Genomic DNA, 16,614 nt, shown 5'->3' on the forward strand with positions numbered 1-16,614 from the left:
GGATTACAGAGACTTCTCTATGTCAGAAATGATGGAAGCTGGGGTGTGAGATGAAAGCAAAAACACAGCAGCAAACCAAACCAGGAGGTTTGGATGACATATTTAATATTCTGATGCTTAACAAGCCTCAAGGTCACCATCAGTATTCTTCAATTCGTTATTTGACTTATTAAGTGAGACAGTGTATCCACCTGAGGGCTAATGGGAAATAAGCTTGCTAGAATGCAAGCTCAAAATGAGATCATTTCAGGGGTAGCCTCATTACAACGTAAGGTCACATTGCTCGGAGGAATAATTTAATAGGAAACTTGAAGTGCTTATTTGCCAACTATGACAAATAATCACACTTCTAAAATAATGCCATGACAGATCTTCCAAATCTTTGTTGGCTACAAGTAAAACAATAAAGAAGTAAGAGGAAAACCTCTACAGACCTACAGGGAATACAATATTCTTCTTTAAGTCTCCTTTGTCACATAAAAGGCATAGCTCTACTTTATTATTTAACAAAAAAAAATAGAATTCATTCTGTCTAAAATGTTAAGAATGAGTCCTTTATGGCTATACTGTATCCAGGCATGTTTTTTTTCTACCTTTTTTTTTGCGTATGAAAGTAGGGAGCTTCAACTCATTTGTTAACTACTGTCGGATAAGTAGTTGGATTTATAGCTAAGCAGGAAGGTTTGGTGAAGCTATAAGTTGGTGACAAAGGATTGCAAAGCACATCAAATGTTATTTTTATCCTCCTATTGAACATTATGGGTTACTAAAGCAACTGCTGCTATGTCTACAGGACTGGAAAACAGAAAACCTTTTAGAATTGCCATGAAGCTACTTTAGCAATCTAAATGTCACTAGTTTATCTCACCTCATGAAATGTGACAATGTACTTATTATTGAGCCTGAGCTTCCTGTTGCGAATCCTTTTCTAGAAAGAATTATACACATGTGTACAGTGACAAACTTTGATGTTTAAATACATGGGAAGAAGAGCTGATGACACAGTGACCTCGGGATACATAAAGTGCCCTAATCACACAAACTAAACCTCCCCTTTTTTCCTTCTTTCCAAGCTGGGCAAGTCTTCAACCACGATTATAAAAGTCAACTTGTTTTTAATGTTATCTTCAGTTACCTTAAGTTGTAGGCATACACTAATGTGAACTGACAGGATATGAATTACCACATCCATGAATGTATTAAACTAAGAAATAAAATCATTCGAACCATAACTTCTTGGCGTGAAGCGGCTGTGTGTGGTCTGCAGTGTCAGATCTATGGAGTAGTGCAAAGCGCTTTAGAGCTCTGGGCAACACATGGCCAACATACAGCCTGTCAGTGCTGGCATGCCTGAAACTGAAGGTAGTGAACTGAAATGGGATTTGTTGAAAGGAAGGCTGGAACCTCTTCTAAGGTCATGGTTAATTTTTATGGGGTCATATCTTAATGTGTGCCAGTGGCTGAAAGTCCAACTGCATTTATCTCAGAAATTATGTGACAATCCATGGCCTCGGACAGGCTTAAACATTTTCATGTTAAGCAGAATTTCAACAGTTTAAAGCATATATCTTAGCTTCACATTTCAATATTAAGCATTAAAAATCAATTGTGAGCAAATATAAATTTAGTATAAAATGTGCAGAAAAACAAATATAATCAGACTTAAAGATCCCAAACAGATTACCACAAACGGTGCCACAGCTCATTTGTATCCCCTAGTTTTAAGAATATATGCCAGTTCACAACCAGGTCTTCTAATCTATGAGATCGCATACAACAAAGTAACCTTCCAGACTATTTTTTTAGAAGGGAGTAAATGTTTCTGAAGACTGATCTGTTGCCAGCTTTTGAAAAACTCCACACTATCCTGTAACATCTGCTAGAACGTAAAACATTTAATGACCATAATGGGTTATGGTGGAGCTGTTTATAATATTCATTTAGAATATAAGACATTGACATGCAATTGTCATACCTTTGGTTGGAGATTTGGGTGCAGCAGGACATATCCATTAGGATCAATAGCAAAGTAGTATCCATTGGGACCAATCTGATGTAAAGATGAACAAAGAGGAAATACATAAACTCTCTGTTCAAAAATCCCAAATAATGCTATTATTCAAAGCAAATGGGAGGTGGGATCATGGTGCATTGATGTGCACCATGGTCATTTTACACCAAATATTTTAGCTGGGATGTTTTTTTTGTTGTTTTTTTTCACAGTGCAGTATGTCCTTTTTTTGTATGAGTATGAGCAGGAATTAATGTTAATTTCCTTGTACTCTGACATCCTGCTTAGAAAATATTCTGCCTCTCAACCCATGACAGCTGGGCAGCCGTCAGAGTACTAACACTGGATTGAAAAGATTTATGGTGTTACTGCAGACAAATGGGTTGTTAAAAACTTGCAGGAGGGATTAACTGGTCCCAAAGCACCAGAGCAAGTTGGAACAAAGAAATCGCATTATTAGCAGCATGTTCTGATTTGCGTGTGGTTTTGTATAAAGACTGCCAACACATTTCAGTTTAATTACATATCCACTTCTCAGAAAGAAACAAATAAGGAAAGTTTGAGCACTGTAACAAGTCATAAGACTTTAGGTGATAAATGCATTTTTCTGCATGCATGTAATCCCATTTGGGAGTATCACACTCACCGTGAAGCGTGGTGTGAGTTTCTTGATGTCGTCAAGTGATACATCAATTCCCATTACACCCAAAATTAACTGATTCTGAATCTTAGGTGAAAAAAAAAAAACAAAAAACAAGGAAAAGTCAAGAAATATTGTCAGTAAAACCAAGGAACTCCACGTATCTTGATTGCATTTTTTTATTTTTACCTCTTTGTTCTTGTCATCAACCGTCTTTGTTCTATTGAAAACAGGCAATGTTCCAGTGATGACCAGACCAAGTTCCTGATTCATTTTCAGGAGATAACACTGATAAGTATCTTTCCGGTAAAATTATGTTCTGCAATGTATAAGAGTTCATAAATGGGTGATGTCCTACCAGAGCGTCAAGATATACATTAGTCCACTGGACTTGTTTGGCTTGTTTGTCTGCTAGCACCATGGGCCTTCCTAAGACATCCAGGTATTCCTACATTTAACAAGCAACAAAAACAGATTGTTGTGATGTACTTCAATAGAAGGATGCATTTCTTAAATTCTTGAAGAGACTATATTCTAACATCACCTGTGTGTTAATTCTGATGGCTCCGATGGAAGGAATCTCATAGAAGTAACCTGGGTAAATGACAAGACTTTAACATCTGGGAAAAATAAACTTCAAACATCCCTTCTTTTTAACTTGTCCTGTGATTTTACTTCATTCCTTTGGATCTTCAGATTTTTTTTTTATATGACTACCATATGAAGTATAAAAATTATTGACATTTTGATCCAATGTAAAAAGTTGTCTCTAAGTAAAAAAACTGAATTACTGTAGAAATGCAGTGGCTGAGACCATGTAGGCTACCTTTGTTGGAGCAGGCCATCCACTGAATGGGTCCTTTATCATAGTTGTGTTGTCCGACTGAGAAGGTGAAGATTCTGACCTAGTACAGAACAATGAAAAGAGTAATTAGTTAATAAATAGATTTGAATAAACACTTAAGCCATGTAAATACTCAGTAGAACAACTATTGTATACATTGACAATGGAACTACGTAACACAGACGGGAATCTACACCAGGTAAGGACCACTTGCTGAAGTTAGAGGGAAGAGTCTGTCTGTCCGTCCATCTATCTACACTTTTGCCTATGTTACTAAAAAGGCACAACTGGGTGTCTGAATTTTTTCTCAATGTGCAACGTACAGATGATGATGTGGAGGATTTAATATAAAAATAAATACTTTCTGCTTAAAGAAAAATTATGCACAGTTTGATCTCTGACAAGCAGTAGCAATTTTATTTTTAAGATTATTTTGCCTTCTGCCGATTTTGACTTTTTGCAATGTAAATCAAAGTTAAAATGCCATATTTTGATTTGGAAACAGTGTAAGCAATGTTTATTCCTAAAGTGTTATTGAAGAGTTAAGATGAATTTGCCTAGCTTTAGGTAATGGTTTTTGGCTAAAAGTGTAGGAGGTAGTTGGCATAATTTAAATAACCAGAATCATAAATTTACTTTGATCCCCAACTGGTGTCCCTCTCCTTATTAATGAAAAACTCCTATTTTGCAAAAAAAAAAAAAAAACTTGTTTGAATCATATACTTATATTGTTCTTGTGAAAAAGATTTGCAACTCAGTAAAAAGACCTGAACCCCACTAAGAACTGGTTGAGTGTTTCAGTTTTTCAGTAAATTAGCTATCCTGCTTTCTTACTTAGATTTGAGTAAATTTTATTTGTGGTTCAGTATATCATTAAAATACCATCAAACATTATATCAACATTGTGTTTGACCAAAAACTATGCTTGATCTGATATGTTGAATTTTCTTCTTAGTAACTGGAATTTCAGTATATTAGCTGGGGCAATACATTTTATTTCAGAGACATGAGGCTGCAAAACATCGGTGCTAACGGAGACTCTGACAACCAATAGAAGGAAAGGCGGGTGAAGTGTCTTGACCAAGGAAACAAACGCAGGGGAACTGAAACCAGCAACCCACAAGTTACCCTTTATGCAACATTGCACCATTGTTCAGTTTTCTAGCTATACAAGGAGACAAGGATAAATTACCTCTAGAAAAAAAGAACTCAGTCCTTTAGGACATACATTAAAATTAAGTAGGTTAAAAAACACACACACACAAAAATCACCAAATGAACCACATACCTTAATTTAAAACAAAATTCAAGAGCAGATCAGCAGAAAATTCCCTGACATGTGACAGTCTTTGAAGGGTGAAAACACCATTTCTAAGGTATTTTAAAACCTGTGTACCATAACAAGAGCCATTACCCACAAATGGAGAAAATATGGAAAAGTGGTGGACCATCTCCACAGTGAGTGACCTATCCAAATGTATCCATAGCATTTCTAAGACCGTAATAGAACAACCAAGAAGAAAATTTAAAACACTGAAGCCCTGATTTCACCCACTAGCAGTCAGGCACATGACTCAAAAGATATAGAGAATTCAACAATTAAAAAAAAAACATCTTGGCAGAGTTCCAAGGAAAGAACCACCACTGACTAAAAATAAAACATTTAAAATGTTTCGGAAAACATTTAGGGGACTGGTGAAGTAAAAGTGTAACCTTTTGGAAGGTTTGTAATCAGCCAAAGCTCACAAAACATAATTATTTCTGCAAAATAAAACCATACCACCAGTTAAACATGGTGTTGGTAGCATGGTGGACCAGGACTCTTTTTCTGTTTCAGGATGTCAATAACCTGATGGAAGGTTCTAAGGAAGAATGTCCAGCTATCAAATTGTGCACTAATTTAACATACTTTTATGTTAAGCTTCAAAACAATTATGTAAAGCACACCAGCAAGTCCTAATTCTCAATGACTTAAAACAAGTTGTGACTTAATAAAAATAATAAAAGGAGTACCCCTCAGAGTTGCATTGTATATTTCCTGCCAGTTCTCACTTGAGTTTGATGGAAGTTGTTAGAACCAACTTGCGTGTACAAGGCAATTTATTTTCACATATCCCTACTTTGGATTGATCAGTTTTTTGTGTTCTTCGTTTTCAGACAGCTTTTGAACTTGTTATCATTTTTTCACTCGGATCTTTGTTTAGAGAAGTCCCTCTTTGAAGCATATTTAATTTTGTTTTGACAATTAAACTTTGCTTTTCTCCTCTGCCTTCTATTTACCTCAGCCAGAACAAATGTCATGATATAAACAGTCACCCATAATCAAATGTATTTGCCAACCCCTGTAGTTACCTTTTTGTCTGAATTATATCTTTTCAGTATGGACTGAGCTCGTTCCTCTCCACCGTCCGTAAAAAGCATGATGATCTTGTTGCAGTTTGCTCTGCTCACATTAGTCTATGAAGAAATCAGACATAAACTTCTGAGTCAGGGCACTTTCATTCTTCTCCTTTAAAGCAGACTGCTTACAGTAAAAAGCATTTTCCTTGCATAATCATTAAGCAACACAAATGAAAAAACACAAGAACACTACTTTCCATACAAAAAAAAACCAATATGATCAAATAAACTGCTTTATATCAAAATGATGTATTATGATTAAAACAATAATTTTGCTCTTTAAAAAAATATAGGGGACAGGCTTCATTGGACAGTCACATGGTTGGAGTTAAAACTTTGAATTTTTTATTAATTATTTGAAAATTATTTTGGCTAATTTTAGAGATTACTATTATTATTCAATAAAAGACAGTCTATTCTTCTGTGACACATTCGGTCCCTTTCCAAACCCATAAATGAGACACTACCCTCAACCAGCAGATGGCAGTGCAGACAACACTTTAAACTCACTGAACCATAAAGCCATAAGAGGCAATGTTCATTCAAAACTTACATCAGTTTCTGTGTTCCTGCTAAAAACTGATGTCTGACAAAAAACGTTTTTTTACTCACCATATTAAGCTGCTCAAAAGCAAACTCAAAGCCTTTTGTGTAATTTGTAATTCCTTTGGCTGTAATGTTTTGCACTGCATCTTTCAGTAGCTTTTTGTTCCTCACGTTAGCCTGAACCAGATGGTCAAAACAGGCTGTGTTCTTCACCCTGGTGTTAAACTGAGAAACAGAGGAATGAAGTTGTGACCCAAAACTATTTATACAATTAAAGCATATGTGTATGTGTAGCAAATATGAATGCACGCGCAACTGCAGACACGCATGCATGGAAAACACTCCCACCTGGCCTTGCCTGTTATCAGGCAGTGGTAAACAGACACATTCATCAAGCCCCACTAATTGCTTCACATCCTTGGAGCTCAACGATTCGGTACCCATGGAAACAAGATTCTGCTATATAAAAATGAGGATAGGCCGCAGGATCATATTTTTTTTTTTCAAAGGTGAGACCTACTCATCTCAACCCGACATAATATATATGCAAAATTCCTCAAAGCCACAACTTCAACATATGCAGCGACTCTTTAACAGTTACATAGCATGTAGAATAATATGTAATTCGACTTAAACAGAGTTTTTAATCAGCTCATTGACAACATTATGTTTTTTGTATTTTTTATTTACACTATGACCAGAGTGATCAGTACTTTTGTGTTGCAGACTTGTTGTAAACCAATAATGCCCTCCATTGTTTTAAACTAATCAATATTTCCCTGTGAGTCTGTAGAGCTGATAACTGATCCGCACAGACGAGTTGACAGAAGGTTCCCACTCTGTATTTAACAGCACTAAAATTCCTATCAGAGGAATAGTAAAATACAGGACTATCTCTGGAATAATATGCATTGTCACAAATAGATCAGGGTGACGAAACATAATTACAAGCAAGGCACACACAAACGGTAAAATTATACATTTGCTTATAATTGGAAACATGAAGCAAACAGAGATTTCCTATCACATATTCAATATAAAGAAGACGTGACTGAGGTGAGAGCAGAAGGTGGGAATGAGAGGAACAGGACAAAAAGGGAGGGGTGTGAAGACAGGATTCAAAAGTTGTTTTAAAGGCAGGAAATTGAAAATTTCATAGTAAGCTCATATAACACATTCATCATCTCCACCAGGAGACGGATCCTATTTTCTACTCCAAACTAGGCTTATTATACCCACAGAGAAAAAAAAAAGTGAGGACTGAACAAAATACATGTGAATGAAACTTTGAATTTTACAGTTCTCCTGGGATCCTATTACAACAGCTCTCGTATGTGTGTGCCATCGTCCAGGCTTTAGAAACGGATTAGCGATGACTCAGAAAAGACGGCTAATCTCCAAACTCTAATCCCGCCAGACACTCTGCATTTCTGCCTTGTAACCATGTGACACTCGCTATACTGGTGCTGGTAAACATGGCTCAACACACAGGATGAATGTTATAGAGGTTGTGAGAGGTTAGGGGATGTGGGTGGGGGTGTGTGGGTGTGTGTGTGGGGGGGGTGTAGGGATGGCCAAAGGGGTTGAGCAGGGGTCAAAGCATGAAAAAAAATAAAACACAGTGGAGAAGATGTATGAAAAACAGAAAAGAATCCTTCAAAATCTTTGATCGGTTCAGCTAAGGTTTGGATCCAAGATCTTCCATCATCAAATGCCAGCTTAGTCCCAAGGCTACAGTTAGTGAGGTTAATGATTTATGGGTAATATCAAGAACTGGTGATTCAGTGACAGGTAACAACACCCTCAGGAATAGATACACATATTACTCTTTGAACATGTATACAACCAATTAAAAAAGGAAGTCTAGTAACAGTTTCTAAATATTCATTTAAAAATTGTCTTGATGCTAAACATTAAACAAAAACTGTATCAGGATATAACTGGTCTAAAACAGCAACACTATCAGTTTCTAATATAATACATCATAATCATGTGGTCTCTGCCTTGTGCTTGACAAATATTTTAGTAAATAGGAGAGGCTGTCATTAGGTAAAAATTTCAATGATATTTTCTGTAAAATAAATAATTTTAAAAGCACTGAAAAGTGGGTAATTACCCTGATATGTTACCAGAGGGCTTTATCTTCCTACTGATTACAACAATAATATGTCTGTAACAAGGCTTCCCATCAGAGAGTGGGATGCTTTGAAATGCTTTCATTTAGGACTTTTTTTTTTGATCCATTTGAACAGAAAGCACACACCATTGTGTCGTACATTAAGAGTAGAAAACATTTTTTTTCTTTTTCATTTTAACCAGACAATGCTCTAGTGTGCAAATAGGGCCCTCTTTCCATTAATACCAACTCTATTGACCTTGTTTTGTCTGTATGCATCAAAAACACATCAACAATGGAGGACTTTTTGAAATCTTTATGCCTTTTAGTCAAACTCGTTCCAATGACAAGAAGTAGAAAAGGCTGCTAGTCACAAGACAAAGCACTCTAGATGTGTTCGGGAAAGAGAAGGAAGCCATGGTGTGCTATCGAACAAGCTAGAAAACAGATCAGGGTAAGCAAATGCCACATGGTCGTAAACACTTTGGGCCCACTAAACATATGCTAATATTAATGTAAAACAAAAGACTTTATGCTATTTAAGAATTAGTGACCAGTAGTTTTCTGACTGAGTTGCTGAGTTTTATACTTGTGGAGAAGGGATATTAATATGATTCACTGAGCTCATCAGAGTTTGCTGATTTAAAATGTCTTTTACAATTTCAAGCTAACAATTAACCAGATTGCACTGTTTTGAAGACAAAAGGATTCCCTTAGAGAGGAGATGGAGCAGTCGACTACCCTCTCCCAGATCTACAATCCCCCTGTAATAAAGATCTCTCCAGGTACCAGAAAAGTAATCTCTTGATTGGTTTGTTCTAAATGTAATCGCAAAAGGTGGTTTGTCTTTAGTAGAAGGAAATGTGTAGAGGGGAAATAGTAGGGGTGATTGGTAAGTGAGAAAAGTAATTATAAAGAAAATGATGCATTTACTCTGAAAAGAGAAAAATGGAGATTATAAGATCATGTGATAAATCAAAGTGATGGACAGAGGGACTGATGAAAACCTGAGAGAAGTTGTAACCCACATTGACTAAAGGAACATACAATTTAAAGGCAAAGAAAGTGATGGATGACTGCCTCCCCGGTTTTACTGCTGTCACTGCACAGCTTTAATTTTTTGAGGTGCAATGGGATTGTTCAGCCACAGCTGTTTACATCTGGGGCACTAATGGCAGGGTTCTAATCTATAGTAACAAATAGAGGTGTGTGATTTTTATATGAAATGTCTGTTTCAGAGGGGCCATTAATCTATATTTAATTATTTGTCTCAATCTCTTTGCCCCTATTGTATACTAAGTTCTGTACAGCTTTGACTTGATTATTTGCAGACAGAACAGAAGCAAAAAAAAATTATATATATATATATATATATATATATATATATATATATATATATATATATATATATATATATATATATATATATATATATATATATATATCAATTTTTGTATATATATATATATATATATATATATATATATATATATATATATATATATATATATATATATATAGGGACATGTTTACATTCCTATCTTATGTGAAAATGAAAGGCAAATGGAAAAACAGATAGCTTTACACAAGAGGAAGATTAAATAATACTCACATAAACAACATTTACATAGTCATCATCAGACAGTGTCTCCAGCATCTCACTGACAGATGTTCTGATTAGTTTGAGGGTTAAACCAGAGACACTCCCACTTCTACAGGAAGAAAAGGGGAAAAAAAGTATTAAACACCCAGAAGCCTTTCACACAGTATCAGCTCAGCCCTTTACATGTGAGATTGTGTGGAAAAGAATTTTGTCAGAAATATGAAGGAAAAATATATCAAAGCAGGTAAAAAAAAACATAATAAAAAGGGACGACAATGTGAGAAGATCATTGATCTGTATGGGTTTTTCGTATACTCACGCATCCACAAGGATTAGCATATCTTTGGGTGAAGCAGCCCCTTGAATATACCTTGATGAATGATAAAAAAGAACGTTTCATATGCAATACCCAGACATTATGACAATTAGTTATATGCAAAGACATAATAAATCAACTTAAGAAAGAAGAAGAAAAACGTTTAATGATAATTTTTATTTATATAGGGTAAAATTATTACTAAAAAGTTATCAAAAGACTTTTCAAAGGTTAATGTAGAAAACCAGCTGCATATAACTATGTTTCTGACTAAAAACTGTGAGCTTCCATTTGTTTTTATCATCAAATTTTTAACAGTTTATTCTGATAACTTGTAAGGATCTCATAATTCCTAAAAAAGACAATTACAGATTTGTATTTGCAAATACATATTTTGTTTACAATACATAGGATCAGTTTTCATTTCTGGTGTTGAACAGTAAGTCAAAACTAAAAGAGAAATTGCAAATTTTATACAAGGAGAGCGAAGTAAAGAAAAAGCTTTTATATAAACACTTACTGGCCACTTTATTAGGTACAGTGTGCTAGTACTAGGATGGTCCCCTGATTGATTACGTATGTTTCAGCGATTTCTTAGTTTTACATCAATGGTGTTAATCTCCTGTTCATGCCATTTAAAAGTGGTGTATTTGAATATGATATGGTGACTTTGGAGGCCTTTGGGGTACTTTTACTTAAAAAATCTTTCTTATTCCAACAGAATTGCAAATCTAAATGCATTGAGTTTTTTGAAATGCTTTTGACCATGATAATGTTGGCTTAATTGTCAGTTGAACGGATATACCTATTAGAATGGCCAATGAGCATATTTCTCTTCAGTTTTATTACCATGGCCTCCTGCGGACATCATACAGATCAATTTTGCTGGGAGTTTTGCGAGCATCCATCCACGGAGAGGCTATAAAAAGAGATCAAATACAAGCTTATTATAATCTTGGTTATAATTAAATAGAATTAACACTAATTCCTATTTTGGTTCAATTTCTGACAAATCTGACTGCAAGACTCTTGCAATATGCAGCATTAAATATGGCTCAGCAGTGAGTCACTGTCAGACATGATAGGACACATTTTATGACAAATGGTCGGTTGGAAGGATTTCTAAATTCATCACACAAACTAAACTGTGGCAGGTTTTATACTGTCTGTAAATATTATCAAATAACGTAATGGAAAAATGGAATGCACAGGCTTTCATCTCAAAGAATGCTACGACAAATACAGAGCTTCAGGTAAGTAGATGCAGGTCAATCACACATGTTACAGGGATAGCAAAACATTTTAAAAAAGAAACCTATACTGACTATAAATTAAAACAGTTTGACTCGATTTGATCTCACTTACATATTAATACATGTTTGGTTTACTTTTACCCAGCATCGTACAGATTCTTTAGAAGCATGCAGAGGTGGTTAGGTGCAGATTACCCGAAGATTATACTTAAGTATTAGTAGCACTACTTCATCATATTTTTACTCAGTTAAAGTTAAACATAGCCTATAAATAAATTACTCAAGAAAGTGTAAAAAGTTAGTGGATTCTCTGGGAGCATGTTTCTTGATGAAGATACACAGGCATTTGTTAAAGGGTGCAGACCCACCATGTTGGGTAGAAAATATCCTGGAGTTACATCACACTTCCAGTTCAGTATGGGCAAAAAATGGAATCGGCAAAGGAGCTTTTTTTTGTTAAACTGCCTTATTCTTATTCATTAGTATATGAATATATATGACGACTAGTATAGACAGTAATTAACGTCAGGAGAGCACTTTCTATTAAATGTTTTAGCCTAACTTAAAAAAAAAAAAAAAGACAAAAAAAAAAACATCTCCTCTGAGTATTTACAGTATCACTCGTGTGCTCGTAATAGCAAAATTCTGGCTTCATATTTCCTTAATGAAAAAAAGAACAGTGACTCAGTAAAATCCAGATCAGCGAGCTGAGTAAACAGGGGCAAGCAGCCGATAGAAGCTCCTGCAACAGGAGCAGAATGTTCTCTCCCACCTTGCGAATTGCTGGCAAAATGTGACAATAAAACGGCTGGAATCGTTTTTGGTGTGAATGCAATATAAGGTGAACTGAATATCTGATAAACAAATATTAGCAGAAGAGAGACAAATGCTTTGTTTTATTTGTAAAAACATTTATAAGCTATTTCAGATTTGTGGCAACTCGACTACCATCTCACATCACTCTCTTGTGTAGTATTAATGCACACATGCTCCTTCTTGGTTCTTTTGGCACAGACCAGTGCCAGCATGGGTACCCTAAATAGAAACTGCATTAACATCTTCCTTTCATGTTGTAAGATACAACAACACAGGCCAGCCATTTCTCCCTGCCTGCATTTGAGAGTTGGAGTCACTCATAACTCCATCATCTGTTTGCTACCATGCATTCCTTCTTTAAAGCCTTTTTGGTGAATAGCCATTACAAACAAAGAAAAACTCTCACAGAGCTTTGGTTTTGGAAACGCTCTTGCACAATTTTTGAGCTTTTCTGCCTTTGTAAGACTTGCTCAAAGACTTAAATTTGTCACAATTCCTGTTTTAGCAACAGCATACTTATCTCAGTTCTAATTTGCTTGTTTCTTTTTACATACCAGACACACAAAAGGTTTTGCCACAACCTTGTTCATTCTGCCCACTAAAAGGGAGCATGATGAATAGCTAATCAGTTATTCACCCGGTAGTGGCCATTATGTTACATCTGAACAGTGTGGTGCCTTTATCTGCAGTATGTTGTCACATAAGATACCAGCAATATGAAAAGTAGGTAATGTATGGAGCCAACAGCTGTATCTTGAGAAAATGAAATATTTTTAGTTGGTGGATTCCTTACCTGGATAGTAGCGGGCTAGGCCTGTAGCACTGCCAAACACCTGCCAGAGGAGTGTTGGATCATCCTCTCTGTTCTTTTTAAAGACATCCTCCAATGCCTCTGTCCAGTTGAGCTCATTCAGTACAATAGTAGCTGCAATACAGAAAACAGCAGGCTGCAAGTTATAAGGTTTGTTTATCAATTTATATGAGCACACATTTGTGGACCTTAAGTACATATAATTTTGTATTGATGACCAATATAGGTCTAACATAGGGCTACTTTTCACCTAACCTTGGGGTGAGATTTTGAAAGAGTGTGGATAGGCAACCTTTGTTAGGGTTAGATGGAAAGGATATGAGCATAGGTGTAGCTATAGGTTAAAGGTTTTCAAAGGATTTAACTGAAACTAAGTAAGAAAAATATGGAATTTTATAGCACAGTACATTTTAATGAATAATAATAAGTCATATGTAGTTATGTGGAAAATTTTCCGACAATATACATTATTTTCTATATTCTGGTAATGTTTAGGCAGCACCGCTGCCTTGCAGCAAAAAGGTTCCGGGTTCGCTTCCCAGCCCAGGGTCTTTCTGCATGGAGTTTGCATGTTCTCCCTGTGCATATGTGGGTTCTCTCTGGGTACGGCTTCCACCCACAGTCCAAAAACATGACAGTTAGGTTAGTTGGCTTCTCTAAATTCTACGTAGTTGTGAGTGTGTGTGTATGAATGGTTGTTTGTCCAGGTTGTCTTGCGATAGACTGGCGACGTGTCCAGGGTGTACCCTGCCTGTTGCCATAGACAGCTTCAGATAGGCGCCAGCACTCATGGCGACCCCAGCAGGGATGAAGCGTGACGGAAATTGGATTGATGGATGAGTGGCTGATCTTTTGAAAAATAAAATGTAATTGTTCTTTATCTTTTTTGTGGACTTCCTATGGGTTTGTGAGTTATACTTGAAAGCTTTAACAATTTAGATATTTGTGTTGGCTTAATTAATTCAAATTTCCAACTGGAGATTATTAAACTAGACTCAGCAATATTTATTTCTTCTGAGCAAAACATGGACTAAAGCTGGGACTTAATCAGGTGGCTAAACTAGAGCAAACAAGGAGTAAAGTTTACTAAAAAAAACACTACTGCTGTCAGCACAGGGAATAGGTTGGCTGGTGCAAAAACACGGAGCGCGTATGAACATGGCATGTCCATGTGTGTTAGCACTGAGGTTGTTTTGAAAATGTGCAGCAGATTTTTTACCAGGACTGTATTTTTATATATAAATAAGTGAAATGGAATTGAATATTAATGGATATGTAGTGTGAGCATTTGAAGACACTGAGATGCGAGAGTCTCACACCAAATGGGCGAGAATTGACATTCCTGCTAACATTAACAACTGCAGAAACTTAAATGATTTTTTGTTTGTTTGTTTGTTTATGTTGCAGAAAATGCAAATATTTCTGGTACCATTTTTATAGAAATGGGGGGAAAATGATACGACTGGCATAAAATCAAATACAAACAGCATAAAAATAAAACAACAAGCCGGTCCCATCTAGGCGTAATCGGAGACAATGACAGACGAAGTGTGCTCCTGATGTCCAGTCTGCTCCGTAGCTTTGTTTTGGTCGCTGTAACCGCAGAAAATCCCGCTTCACAAAGATAGGATGTAATAGATAGCATGAGTCTTGAACTGAATTAACCTGTGTCAAGAGGCACTGACGTTATTGAAAAACACTTTATAAAACAAAACACAATTTCATGTTAAGGTTTACTTTTTGTACATAAATTGTGCTCTTCTGTGGTTTTGTGAAGGCATACCAGTGTTTTGCATGGTCTCACAAACCTAAAAAAAAAATACTGTATCAGTTTAATAATGGAGAAGCTATTACTCAACCTTATATTTTCTTAATATATATTTATTTTATGAGAATATGTTTATTTAAGAACAACTATGCAAAACTTTGTATAGGTGTTTGTTAATTTTAATGTTTTGACCAATCAGGTCCAAACGATTTCACCTCCAGTGTCTCTTGTTTGCTTCCCTTCCGGGACTCGGCTTGTCAATCACCCGCACTACAACTGTAACAACAGTTTCTGTCACCTTGAGGCACACCAGAGCTGTGCCATGATCTCTCCTATACCTCTGTATTGCGAAGGAGCTACTGCGCATGTAAAACTTTTAACGAGAGGCAATGAGCAAAAATGTAGGGGTTCCAGGCACAGGCCACCAAGTCCACCTCCTCAGTGCAAGCCAACTAACATGCTCAATCAATGCATAAATCACATTATTTGGACTGCATCCCAAAGCAACTCCAACAGTTGTACAGGCATGCAGCGATAAATTAAGTAAAGCTGAATGTGGTGTGATCCATGTCATGAAAGGCAAAGCAATAATCCAACAAACCAGTTACATGCATTTTGTATGGCATAGAGATATAGGTGCTCCTGTTTGAAGAGCAGCCTGGATTCTAAACTTTTTACAATCAATTAGTACATTTACATTAGCTGCATAGTGTGCTTTAGTGGACAAAAAATATTAACGATAGGGAAACCTATACAAAAAACAGAGTTCATTTGCTATGTTGTAACATGTGAACAGCTTTACCTAAGCCAATGGATAGGTAGGTAATCTATGCATTCTATTTACACTATCTACCCATTCTGCCTATTCGGTGGGCTTTAAACCCTAATAATAATGGAAATGTCTATGATAAACGATAGAGTTCCCCCGCTACGATAGAGTTCCCTGCTGGATGAAAGCCATACCTATTCATGACCTGTTCTGCCAACTATGTAGGCATAAAATCTTAAAGACCAGCAGCCAATACACACAGAGGATATGGTTGTTGTTTTTTTGAGTTTTTTTTATGCCATCCTAAAATCTGCCATGTCGAGAAAGGAAAGGTAAAGCTTGTACAAACTTATGCTAAACAAGAGTTTAAGTTTTTGACTTAACAATCTCCAATATTTACTTACATCTACAGTATCTACCAATCATCTCCCTCATTTATACCTGGGGTTTTAAGTCAACAGAAGGGTTGCCCATGTAACCTTGAAGCCAGACTGTTCCCCAGCAGGCTGAAATCCTTGCTGTGGAAGTCACGCCATCCTGCTGTCCTTCTAAGTCAGTGCTGACGCACTTCATTCAGCTGCACACAATGACTTTCCTGATCTAAATACAAACACAAAAATCCTTTCTTGTACAAACACAGAAAAAGTGCAGAAACTTGAGTTAACAGGCAAAACAGTATACATGCCAATATCCAAATTCATGTCACTGAAACTCATTGCGA

The 16,614-nt window shown here is 36.2% G+C and overlaps 1 protein-coding gene across 3 annotated transcripts in view; it reads right to left on the reverse strand.

Moving 5' to 3' along the window:
- LOC119773619 (voltage-dependent calcium channel subunit alpha-2/delta-1) overlaps positions 1-16,614 on the reverse strand; it is a 117,354-nt gene that overhangs the window by 36,516 nt on the left and 64,224 nt on the right. For 2 of the 3 annotated variants that reach the window (XM_038270679.1, XM_038270677.1), the window contains exons 7-18: positions 13,339-13,470; positions 11,326-11,395; positions 10,480-10,530; positions 10,170-10,269; positions 6,508-6,666; positions 5,848-5,952; positions 3,478-3,556; positions 3,196-3,245; positions 3,010-3,099; positions 2,841-2,915; positions 2,658-2,738; positions 1,976-2,050 (exon numbers count right to left, since the gene is read on the reverse strand). In XM_038270679.1, coding sequence (XP_038126607.1) covers positions 1,976-2,050; positions 2,658-2,738; positions 2,841-2,915; positions 3,010-3,099; positions 3,196-3,245; positions 3,478-3,556; positions 5,848-5,952; positions 6,508-6,666; positions 10,170-10,269; positions 10,480-10,530; positions 11,326-11,395; positions 13,339-13,470 — 1,067 coding nt within the window. Of the gene's footprint in view, positions 1-868; positions 929-1,975; positions 2,051-2,657; positions 2,739-2,840; positions 2,916-3,009; positions 3,100-3,195; positions 3,246-3,477; positions 3,557-5,847; positions 5,953-6,507; positions 6,667-10,169; positions 10,270-10,479; positions 10,531-11,325; positions 11,396-13,338; positions 13,471-16,614 lie in introns of all 3 variants that reach the window. The other variant, XM_038270676.1, reaches the window with a different exon arrangement.

The sequence above is a fragment of the Cyprinodon tularosa genome, unplaced genomic scaffold (genome assembly GCF_016077235.1).
Source record: "Cyprinodon tularosa strain WSP-4 unplaced genomic scaffold, ASM1607723v1 ctg771, whole genome shotgun sequence".
NCBI lineage: Eukaryota > Metazoa > Chordata > Actinopteri > Cyprinodontiformes > Cyprinodontidae > Cyprinodon > Cyprinodon tularosa.